This window comes from Arvicanthis niloticus, chromosome 2 (genome assembly GCF_011762505.2).
Source record: "Arvicanthis niloticus isolate mArvNil1 chromosome 2, mArvNil1.pat.X, whole genome shotgun sequence".
Lineage (NCBI taxonomy): Eukaryota > Metazoa > Chordata > Mammalia > Rodentia > Muridae > Arvicanthis > Arvicanthis niloticus.
This window is the reverse complement of record NC_047659.1, coordinates 83,438,731-83,451,497: the sequence shown is the minus strand read 5'-3', so window position 1 is coordinate 83,451,497 and position 12,767 is coordinate 83,438,731. Positions and strand designations below refer to the sequence as shown.

Sequence of the window (12,767 nt, the reverse complement as noted above, 5' to 3'; positions counted from 1 at the left end):
AAATTGGCTAAGTTTTAGAAGCTATGCTTGGTGCTTCCCACAATTATAGTCAACTCAGTCATTCTGGATTTCTGATGGGGTTGAAAACTTATAGCTATTTACTTTGAGAGAAAAGATCTGAGTGTATGGTCATCAGCTGACATTCATCCTAAAGCCAAGGAAAAAGCCAGGTTCAGAACTAAGTGTTTTAATTAGGATAGATGACAGAGGTGCTGGTTAGTCAACAAAAGGATGGACTGGGTATTAGGACTATCTTGTACCTCACTGGTACAAATAGGCATAATTATGCTCTAATTGTATTTTGAGAGAAAAGTTTCCTTTTAACAGGAAGGGTGATGTGTAGGAGGAGCTAAGGTGGGAGGAGTACTGAGAGGAAGAAAAGGAGTAAGAAGAGGAGAAGAAGAAGGAGAGGAGAAGCTAGGTGATGAAAGAGAGATAGAGGGGGGAAACAGGGAAGCAGATGTTTATGTATCTCCACCAGTCAAAGATAGTTGATATATCTAGGTTGGGTAGTGGGTTACACCTCTGATTGAACAATACCAAACTTATAAAGCCTATGATTAACATTTCTTAAAAAAATGTATAAATGCAAAAAGGAAAAGGGGGCATGGGATAGGGGTTTTCTAAGGGGGGGGGGAATGGGGAAACGGGATGGTATCTGAAGTGTAAATGAAAGATCTAATAAAAAAAAGAATTTATATCTTCATCTTGATATTAATTATACAGATTTCTACTAATAGGTTATGGCTATGCAATAAACCCTAGCTAATCCTCTCTATTCCGACAAAACCACTACTTTTTCCTAGGGAGACAGCCCAACATTTACCACCTTAGTCCCCATGCCCAGGGAATAGGGGCGCTGACTCATCATCAGCTTCTTCAAGCTGATTATGGGCGTTGAGATATTAGAAGAGGGGTGGGGGGGAGTGCAAGTTGACAATCCTCTAATGCTGTGTCTTCGCTGCCTCCAGATGGAATTCACGGACCTCAGAGGTTTGAGCAGGTCTGCCCAGCTTGCTTGTTGAGTAGATACACCAAGGCTGATCATTCTGCAATATACAATTCTCAAAACAAATTTTAGTATCAAGATAGTTTTTTTTTTAAAGAGGGCTGACATTTTATTAAGAATGTTGGTTCTAACAGCTTTTCTATTTTTCCCCTCTTTTATTGGATATAATATTTACATTTCAAATTTTATCCCCTTACCATATTTCCCCCACCACCCAGGAACCCCTTATCCCATCCCCCCTCCTCCTGCCTCTATGAAGGTGTTTACCCACCTACCCCCAGCCTCCCTCCCCACCCTCAGATTCCCCCCCCTCAGTGCTCAGCCTTCAGGGTACCAATGATCTTGTCTCCCACCTATGCCCAACAGGGCCATCCTCCCCTACATATACAGCTGGAGTCATGTGTCTCTCCCTATGTGCTCCTGGGCTGGTGGTTTAGACCCTGGGGAGCTCTGGCTGGTTGGTATTCTTGCTCTCCTCACAGGGCCACCAGCCCTTATGGTTCACGGTTCCTTCAATTTACTCTCTAACTCCTCCATTGGGAACTTTGATCAGATTAATGGATAGCTGTGGGTATCTGTCTCTGGGTATGTCCGACTCTGAGAGACCTCTAAGGAGACAGCCTTATCAGGCTGCTGTCAGCTTTCCCATCCTGACATCCCTATCAGCGTCTATTTTTGGTGACTGCCTATGGAATGAATACCCAGACACAATGGTCTCCCTACAACCCCCCTTTCAGTTTCTGACCCACACTTTGTCTCCATATTTGCTCCCTTGGTTATTTAGTTACTCCTTCTAAGAAAGACCTAGGCATCCTCACTTGTTCTTTCTTCTTCATGAGCTTCGTGGCGTCTGGTAGTTGAATCTTTGTTGTTTCAAACTTTTGGGCTAATCTCCGCTTATCAGTGAGTAAATACCGTGTGTGTTCTTTTGTGATTGGGTTACCTCACTCAGGATGATATTTTCTAGATCCATCCATTTACCTAAGAATTTCTCGAATTCATTATTTTTAATAGCTGAGTAATATTCCATTGTGTAAATGTACCACATTTTTTGTATCCATTCCTCTGTTGAAGGGCATCTGGGTTCTTTCCAGCTTCTGGCTATTATAAATAGGGCTGCTATGAACATAGTGGAGCATATGTCTTTGTTATTTGTTGAGGCATTTTCTGGGTATATACCCAGGAGTGGTATAGCTGGGTCCTCAGGTAGTGCTATGTCCAATTTTCTGAGGAACCGCCAGACTGACTTCCAAAGTGGTTGTACCAGCTTGCAACCCCACCAACAATGCAGGAGTGATCCTCTTTCTTCACATCCTCGCCAACATCTACTATCACCTGAGTTTTTGATCTTAGCCATTCTGACTGGTGTGAGGTGGTATCTCAGTGTTGTTTTGATTTGCATTTCCCTGATGACTAAGGATGTTGAGCATTTCTTAAGGTGCTTCTCGGCCATTCGAGTTTCCTCAATTGAGAATTCTTTGTTTAGCTCTGTACCCCATTTTTTAATGGGGTTATTTTGTTGTTTGGCATCTAATTTCTTGAGTTCTTTGTAAATATTAGATATTAGCCCCCTATCAGATGTAGGATTGGTAATGATCTTTTCCCAATCTGTTGGTTGCCGTTTTGTCTTGTTGACAGTGTCCTTTGCCTTACAGAAGCTTTGCAATTTGATGAGGTCCCATTTGTCGATTCTTGAGCTTAGAGCATAAGCCATTGGTGTTCTGTTCAGGAACTTTTCCCCTGTGCCTAGGTATTCGAGGGTCTTCCCCAACTTCTCTTCTAATATTTTCAGTGTACCTGGCTTTATGTGAAGATCCTTTATCCACTTGGAGTTGAGCTTTGTGCAAGGAGATAAGAATGGATTAATTTGCATTCTTCTACATGTTGACCTCCAGTTGAGTCAGCACCACTTGTTGAAAATGCTGTCCTTTTTCCACTGGATGAATTTAGCTCCCTTGTCAAATATCAAGTGACCATAGGTATGCAGGTTCATTTCTGGGTCTTCAATTCTGTTCCATTGATCGTCCTTTCTGTCTCTGTACCAATACCAAGCAGTTTTTATCACTACTGCTCTGTAGTACAGTTTGAGGTCCGGAATGGTGATTCCCCCAGAGGTTCTTTTATTGTTGAGAATAGTTCTCGCTATCCTAGGTTTTTTGTTATTCCAAATGAATTTGTAAATTGCTCTTTCTATCTCTATGAAGAATTGATTTGGAATTTTGATGGGTATTGCATTGAATCTGTAGATTGCTTTTGGCAGGATAGCCATTTTTACTAAATTATTCCTGCCAATCCAGGAGCATGGGAGATCTTTCTATCTTCTGAGATGTTCTTCAATTTCTTTCTTGAGAGACTTGAAGTTCTTGTCATACAGATCTTTGACTTGCTTTGTTAGATTCACTCCAAGATAATTTATTTTATTCGTGGCTATTGTGAAGAGTGTCATTTCCCTGATTTCTTTCTCTGCCTGTTTATCCTTTGAGTAGAGGAAGGCTACTGATTTGTTTGAGTTGATTTTATATCCAGCCACATTGCTAAAGTTGTTTATCAGGTTTAGGAGTTCTCTGGTGGAAGTTTTAGGTTCACTTAAGTATACTATCATATCATCTGCAAATAGTGAAATTTTGACTTCTTCCTTTCCTATCTGTATCCCTTTGACTTCCTTTTGTTGTCTAATTGCTCTGGCTAAGACTTCCAGTACTATATTGAATAGGTAAGGTGAGAGTGGGCAGCCTTGCCTAGTCCCTGATCTTAGTGGGATTGCTTCAAGTTTCTCTCCATTTAGTTTGATGTTGGCTACTGGCTTGCTGTATATTGCTTTTACTATGTTTAGATATGGGCCTTGTATTCCTGATCTTTCCAAGACTTTTAACATGAAGGGATGTTGAATTTTGTCAAATGCTTTCTCAGCATCTAGTATCACTATCTTCTATAGTATCTTTTATACCCAAGATTCTCGCTTCCGTCTCCTCTACTCTGCTGGTGATGCTTGCTTCCATAGTAGTTCCTGTTCTCTTTCCTAGATTTTTTATCTCCAGGGTTGCCTCCATTTGTGATTTCTTTATTGGTTCTATTTTCATTTTTAGGTCTTGAGACCATTTTGCTCAATTCTTTCACCTGTTTGCTTGCTTTTTTCTGTATTTCTTTAAGGAATTTGTTTCCTCTTCAAGGACTTTTACCTGTTTAATTGCGTTTTTCTGTATTTCTTTTAAAAATTTATTTATGTTCTAAAGGTCTCTATTAGCTTCATGAGATGTGATTTAGGATCAGAATTGTGCTCTTCATGTGAGTTAGGGTATTTAGAGCTTGCTGTGGTAGAAGAGCTGGGTTCTGATGGTGTCAAATTGCATTGGCTTCTGTTCATGATGTTCTTGCACTTGCCTTTCCCCATCTTATTGTCTTTATTGTTAACTGGCCTGGGTGTCTAAGATTGGAGCAAACCTCAGCAAAGTCCAGTAGTGTTGTATGTCTTGGGTTAGATAAGGCCTCCTAGGAGGCAAGCAGTACTGTCTCTGGTTAGAGCAGGCCTCCTGTGTCCCTGGTTAGACCAGTCCTCTTGGGAACCAGGCAGAGTTATGAGATGGATGGGGAACCATGCAAACTGATCTGCTATGGATACAGACTAGATGGGAAATGGGGCTCTGGGCAGTGAGGGGTCTCAGGCCTCCTGGAGTCTGTTGGGGAACCAGCTGGTGTGGGTATTGGGAGGGAGTCTCACCTGTATTCCTGGTTAGAGCAGTTCTTCTGGAAGATAGGTAGGGTAATGGGGTAGGGGAGCAGGCAGGCCAATCTACCATGGGTCCAAGTGGAGGTACAGACCAGAAGAGTCTCCTTGTCATTTTTAGGAGACAGAATTTCACAACAGACTTCCTGGAATACTATTCAGCTATTAAAAACAAGGACATCATGAATTTTGCAGACACATAGATGGAACTAGAAAAATACTATCCTGAGTTAGGTAGCCCAGACCCAAAAGGACATATATAGTATATACTCACTGATAAGTAAATATTAGCCATAAAGTACAGAATGCCCATGACATATCTATCTATCTATCTATCTATCTATCTATCTATCTATCTATCTATATCAGACCAAAAGAAATTAAACATGAAGGGCCAAGTGAGAATGTTTTAATCCCACTTAGTAGGGGGTCAAGTGTTTTTGACTGTGTGATGAAAACCCTCCCTCTACTTGATGTCCTGACTTTCTACTAGAGGTATATTCTACAAGTTTCCTCTTCCTACTGTAGGGCATTTCACCTAAGATTGTACTCCCTTTGAGTCCTGAGAGTCTCTCACCTTCCAGGTCTCTGGTAAGTTCTAGAGGATTTCCCCATCTCCCACCTTCTGAGTTTGCATATTTCTATTCATTCTGCTGGCACTCAGGGCTTCACTCCTGTTTCCTTCCCCCAAATACCTGATCATGTTCCCATTTTCCCCCTTCTTTCTCCTACACAGTTCCTTCCCTCCCTTTGCCCCCTAATTGCTTTCTTCTCCCTCCCAAGTGTGACTGAAATGTCTTCACTTTGGCCTTTTAACTTGTTAACCTTCTTGAATTCTGTGGAGTGTATCTTGGATATTCTGTACATTTTTGGCTAATATCCACTTATTAGTGAGTACATACAGTGCATGTTCTTTTGGGTCTGAGTTACCTCACTCAGGATAATATATTCTAGTTTCAACCATTTGCCTGCAAAACTGCATAGTATTCAGTTATGTAAATGAATTATACTTTCTGTATTCATTCTTCCTGTTGTGGGACATCTGGGTAGTTTCCAGCCTCTGGCTATCACAAATAAGGTGTCTATGAACATGGTGGAACATGTGCTCCTGTGGAATGGTGGGGCATCTTTTGGGTATATGCCCCAAAGTGGTATAGCTGGGCTTCAGGTAGATCTATTTTCAATTTTCTGAGGAAACTCCAGATTGATTTCCAGAGTGGTTGCACCAGTTTGCAATCCCACCAGCAGTGGGGGAGTGTTCTTCTTTCTCCATGTTCTTGCCAACATCTGCTGTCACCTGAGTTTTTCATCTTAGCCATTCTGATTGGTGTAAGGTGGAATCTCAGGGTCATTTTGATTTGCCTTTCCCTGGTCACTAAAGACTTTGAACATTTCTTATATACTTGTTAGCCCTTCAAGATTCCTCTGTTGTGAATTCTTTGTTTAGTTTTATGCCCCATTTTTTAATTGGGTTGTTTGTTTATTTGGAGGTTAGCTACTTGAGTTATTTATATATTTTGGATATTATCTCTCTTTTGGATGTAGAGTTAATGAAGACTTTTTCTCTATCTGTAGGTTATCAATTTGTCCTATTGATTATGTTCTTTGCCTTACATAAGCCTTTCAGTTTTATGAGGTTCCCATTCACCCCACGGTCAAAAACTCTGATCTAGAATTGTTCCCATCTATAAGAACTACAGGGACAAAAATAGAGAAGAGACTGAGGAAAAGTAGGTCCAGTGACAGGCCCAAGTTGGAATCCAGCACAAGGGCAGGCTTCAAGGCCTGACACTATTACTGACACTATGGAGAGCTTACAGACAGGAGCCTAGCATGGCTGTCCTCTGAGAAGCACAAGAAATAGCTAAAGGAGTCAGATGCAGATACTTACACCCAATCAATGGATTGAAGTCATGGACACCTGTAGTTGAATTATCGAAAGGCTCAAAGAAGCTGAGGAGGAGAGTGACCCCATAGGAAGACTAACAGTCTCAACTAACCTGGAGTCTGGAGGTATATGAGACACTGAGCAACCAACCAGGCAGCATTTACTAGCTGATAGGAGGCTCCTGACACATATACAGCAGAGGACTGCCTGGTCTGGCCTCAGCGAGAAAAGATGCACCTAACCCTCAAGATATTTGAGATCTAGGGAGTGGGGAGGCCTGGTGAGTTTGGGCAGTGGGAACACTCTTTTGGAGATGGGGAAGTGGAATGGGATGAGTAACTATTCGAGGGCAGACTAGGAGGGAGATAATGACTGGACTGTATAAAAAGATTAATGATGGAGACAGGAAAGCCAGACCTTCCATAGCTCTCAGGGACTGAACCACCAATCTAAAAGTACACATAGAGGGACTCATGCCTCCAGCTGCATAGGTAGAAGAGGAATGACCTTGTTGGACATCAATGGGAGCTCTCTTTGGTCCTGGGAAGGCATAATGCCCGGTATAGGGAAACTGGCTAGTTGAAGCTTTCTCATATCCCCGTAGATAACTCAACACTCATGTGCACTTTGGTAGTATTAATTGGACTCACTGGGTTACTAATAAGAGAATATGAATTTAGAAGGGACATGTACTGGAAGAAATCTTGGGAGATTTGGATGGAGGTAATACAGATGGATATGATGAAGTTACATTGTACACATATATGAACCATTAAAAAATAAGATTTAAGAAAAGTAATACTTCTTTCATTGTCCAGATAATGCAAAATATTATATATTCTATGTAGAGAGCAGAAGTGTGATATTCTTGTTCAAGTTTTATGTAAATATAAATTTATCTAATCAGTTCATCTTTGATTAATTGTATATAGTTATATTAATTACTTAGATAGTGTTTTGACTATTTCATTATACTTATTCAAGTATGTATTTTCTTATTCATAGAATTCAGAATAATCACACATTTAAAACATTCTTAGAATTGCTTATTCTTAGAATTCAGAATATTCACAAAGTTTAGAACATGCTGACCAAAATTATAATTAGTTGACCTACTTTATGTAAAAATTCTTTTTTTCTCTCTAGTAATGTTCTTCCATCTGAAACATACACTGACTAATATCAACATACTTGCTGTAGTTTCTCTTGATGTATGTCACTATATCATGCATTTCTTCTTCAGTTTTGTTTTGTTTTTGACATGTAACTTATGCTAGACACTGTTCATGTAACCAAGAACATAAGACTAAACACATAAAAATGAAATAGTACTGTTCTACTAAAATAATATAGCCATAAAATGACTCCAAATGGCTTGCTATACTCACATATTCATTCCTTTCTCGGCAATCCTTAGAGAAGTTCATTCTGTAGATGAGACCCAGAACTGGACAATATGCAGAAAATGAGAAATCTTGAAACAATCTTAAAACACTAGTCCTAAATTCAACTAATCTTTTGTCTCAGCACTCAGTGAACTATGGAGAGGAAGAAGTATAAAGATTATAAGAGACATTGGGACTGAACACACCAAGAAATAAGACCTTATGAACACAATACACCTGATATATACATAAAAAATATAGTTCATGAATTTATTTAAATAATAGATAGAAATTTAAAGAAAAGTTTTAGTTCTTGAAATTCAGATGATTGAGAAAAATATTATATTTGTTTATACAACAATTTATTTTTTAAAGTAATAAAATCAATATCAAATAATATACATTGCTGTTTATTGTGCTTTTCATAAATTTTGTTTAATTTTTCATGAGTTTTAAGTTCTCACTATAGTGTTTTTGGAGCAAGGTAGAATAAAAGAAAAGATAGTGATGTTGCCCTTCTACAAAGGAGTGAATAAAATGTTTGTGAGATACTGTAAGTTAGCAAATACAATTTTTGTGTTGTTAGAACAATAAGCAAATTTTACAAAATTATTGGATATGAGCCTGACAAATACAATTAGTTCTTTTAATATTAGTTAAAACATTTAAGAAACATTTAATAATTTTCTCAGATAAAGGGATCAGCATTTGAAAAAATTCAGAAGCATTTGAAAAATTTGATTTTCAGAATTATATTAAAGCTATTACATATCAAAATACTTGAAATTATTGTACATGAAATTTAAATAATCCAAATTTTAATGTCTCCTAATTTAATTGAAATATCATCTTAAAATATTTATGGTGGATTTCCTGGGTATTAAGTATTTGCCTTATGATTAATAAAAGAGCTTTTTAATCTCTTTAGAGAATGTTTTATATCTTTATTTCTCAGTGTATAAATGGCTGGATTTAGGAGAGGTGTAACAACAGAATAAAACACAGCAAGAAATTTGTCAAACCAGGTGATATTGAGGGGCCAAACATAGATGAAGATACAGGGCACAAAAAGGAGCAACACCACAGTGATGTGGGCAGTGCATGTGGACAGGGCCTTAGAGGCCCCAGTCTTAGAGCTCTGATGAACAGTGATAAGGATATAAGTATAGGATATAAGCAACAGAATAAAGCAAGTTACAACCACAACCCCACAGTCAGCATTTACTAAAGTATCCAAATCATGGGAATCCATACAGGCTAGGTTGATTACCAGTGGTATGTCACAAAAAAAACTGTCTATTTCCAATGGGCCACAGAGAGGTAGCTGTAGAACTGGTACAAGTTGACTCAAGGCATGCACAAAGCCAATTGTCCAGGAAATCAACACCAATGCAGCACATTTTTTCAGGTTCATAATGGTGAAATAGTGGAGAGGTTTGCAGATGGCCACATAACGGTCATAAGCCATTACCAGCAAGAGCACCATCTCTGCTGCACCAATGCAATGATCAAAGAAGACCTGGGACATGCATCCTTCAAAGGAAATGGTCTTGTTTTCCCTGAGAAAGTCTGTGACCATTTTTGGAGTGGATACTGAGGAAAGCCATATATCAACAAAGGATAGGTTGGCCAACAAGAAATACATAGGGGAATGGAGATGGTGGTCAATGATTATTAAGATCACAATGACAATATTTCCTGAAAGAATGAGCAGATAAACTATCAAAAATATCACAAAGAGCAAGACCTGAAGATTCTGTGAGTGTGAAAGTCCCAAAAGCACAAATTCTGACACCACGGACTGATTCACTCCATTCATTTTGTCCTAAGAATCAACCTACAGAGAAAGAAAGATGTTGGAGGGATGTGGAGGACAAATTGCATGTAGAATTTGACATTCACCTTAGACTTAATATCTGTACATCACATAAATATAAAGAGAAGTCTTCACCAAATATGAATGGCATTACTATCAAAGTCAAACCTCATGAGCCATGATTAACTTTCATGGAAGGGGAACATTAAATTAAATTTATATGTACATTGTTTTCACAAATATTCTCTGTATTGAAGTAAGGAAAACCACAGGTCAGCAAGCTGAGAGGTTACAAATGATTATGTCTTCCTCTGGGAGGGAGATTTTACCCACTAGTTCAGTTTAAACTAATTATCAATGTGGAGCCAATAGTTATTTCACTACATGCGAAAAATTAACTCATATCCTTGGGGAAGAGATTATTAATTACTGAATTTCAATGTACAAGATCTGTTACAGCCTTTCTGTGTTTATTAATATTAATAGTGATTCTTTTAAGCTACAATGCAGTTTATTTTATATTTTATAACATTAACTTTTTATCTTACTCCTCTGAAGGAAATGTAATAATGATTCTGAGAGAACCTATAGAATTCTATATATGATACTCATGCACATGATTGGGAGGTGAACATCATGTTCATATTTATCGTAAGTTAAAATGTATCAGAGAACTCATTTGGGCAACTAAGCTCATTAGCAAAAATATTAATGCAGATGAATATAGAAATGGATTAATTGAACATAAGGACAATTCAGATACAAACCTGAACATTATATAAAACTTAAGGCTATAATTAGAACATATTTGTTCTAAATAATATCAACAAGTAGTAATAGATCACTATACTGTATAATATTCATAACTTTTATCATAAAGTATGCATTCACCTACTATATATTTGTTGATCATCTATCAATCATAATTATCTACCATCTTCATCTATTTGTTTCTCTTCAATTTATATCATTTATTTATGATATGTGCTATTACTTTAAAGATGATAATATATCACATACACATATAAATAAATAAATAAATAAATAATGTATTTGACAATTAGTCTTGCATCAATGTGAAGTTAAGCATCCAGTGAAAATTATTTATATCAAAATATAACAATATTTCTGTTGACAGGTAGTATTGACAATAGTCAAGCTGCATGGGAGATAATATATGCGAATTATCTCTCTACCTTCAGTAATTCCTTGGGTATTCTTCTCAAATTGTGTGTCTTACCTATGGTATCCTGTGAAATCCCTAAGGCGTGGATATGGAGACGTTGACTTTCCCAGATAATGTGTTATTTTACCTTCCCATTTTCTGAAGACTCAGAAGCATGAACTAAGGAGCAAGGGAAATAAATCAGTCAAAATGTTTGCCATTGCAAAGGTTTACATTAGATAGTAATTTTAAAAATTGGAAATAAACTTGTTTTCTATAATAAAGATTTGCCAGCTTTCTAAGGAAAATTCTTGACATTATACCAAATATGTTTTTGGCCTTTGTTAAGGCAGAACAATCTGAATCCAATTCCAAACTTAGTTTCTCATCAGTGTGAAAATTTTCTTTTTTTTGTTTTTGTTTTTTGTTTGTTTGTTTGTTTGTTTTTGAGACAGGGTTTCTCTGTATAGCCCTGGTTGTCCTGGAACTCACTCTGTAGACCAGGGTGGCCTCAAACTCAGGAAATTTTTTTAAAAATAGAATTTGCACATTCTAGAATAATTTGTAACAATAATAGTCAAGGCTGGAAATTTTGTGCTTGAGAAAGGAATTTCTGAAAAAATGGGTAGGTGCATTGTTATGAAACATTTGAGCAGGAAAACCATAGCATGTAAAAATAATGTTCATTAAATTACTGTGTAATGGTTACATCACTTTATTAGTAGCTATCTACATATAGTGCATTTCATAGATCAAGCATAGATTTTTTTTTAAAAAATTGAGATCTTGTCAAATCACTATCACCTATTGCCAAGATAGTTTGAGACTATCTTTGTCTCAAACACTGTTCTGTTTCCATAGTGTTTTATGAACATGTAGATAGAAAGATTATATGCTATAAACTCTAAAATATTCTTAACATTTATACTTTTGCATCAGTTAATTACATATTAGGACTTAGACAATAGAGATCTGTGTATTATACACTGGTGTAGTAAAGAATACATTCTAGTAGCTCATTCATGTCTTTATTTCATCTGACGTTCCTTTCATTTTATTCCTGAAAAAACTAAGTCTCACATTATGTCTCTCTAGATTGGTGACCCATTTTACATTTGTTTCTATGCTGAAAGTTATCTGACATACTAAGCGTATCTGATGTAAAAGGGCTCTATCTTGTTAAATGGTAATGGTTGTGAAGAATAGCTGTATGTTTCTCCTATGGTTTACCAGATAAATAAAAATAATCTGATGCAGACATAAGCATGTTTCAGAGGCTGTGCTTCTTAGTGGTTTGGGAACTGGTGCCAAAAATGGAATTTTAGATAAAATAGAAGTAGACCATGTTTTGTTTTCTAATTTGTAACAAAACAAAGAAATAATTGTCAAGCCCAATCATAGCTGGTAAAGCAAATACACAAATGTATTTTCAGAGTTGCCTTAAAGAAGAGTATCAGGGAGATGATCTAGCTTACCAGACTCAATATTTTCTAATATCTCAGATTTTCCTCCTCTGTGCTGTTTCCATGCGAATATACCCATGCTGTGTAAGAAGAATATCTTGAGACAGTGGTCTGTTGACCTGACTTTTATTTACCACCTGAATTTGTCCCATGGGCAAAACTCACCCAGCCTACCTTCTGAACAAAATAGAACCCTGTAAGTAATTATGTTGGACATCTCTTTGGGGTTTCTTTGTTAGAAATAATTCCAAGTACTGAATATTTATGAAATATAACAGAGATACATGCAAAATTATAAATAAGCTCAGAATTTAAAA

At 37.2% G+C, this 12,767-nt stretch overlaps 1 protein-coding gene across 1 annotated transcript; it reads right to left on the bottom strand.

Annotated features, from left to right (window-relative positions):
- Positions 1 to 8,262: 8,262 nt before the first annotated feature.
- LOC117704119 (olfactory receptor 4K3-like) lies at positions 8,263 to 12,542 on the bottom strand. The gene is made up of 3 exons (XM_034496116.2): positions 12,463 to 12,542; positions 11,063 to 11,167; positions 8,263 to 9,843 (listed from the first exon to the last, which is right to left on the bottom strand). Exon 3 carries the CDS (start codon positions 9,823 to 9,825, stop codon positions 8,887 to 8,889), a length of 939 nt encoding a protein of 312 aa, XP_034352007.1. The 5' UTR covers positions 9,826 to 9,843; positions 11,063 to 11,167; positions 12,463 to 12,542; the 3' UTR covers positions 8,263 to 8,886.
- Between the last annotated feature and the right edge of the window lie 225 nt (positions 12,543 to 12,767).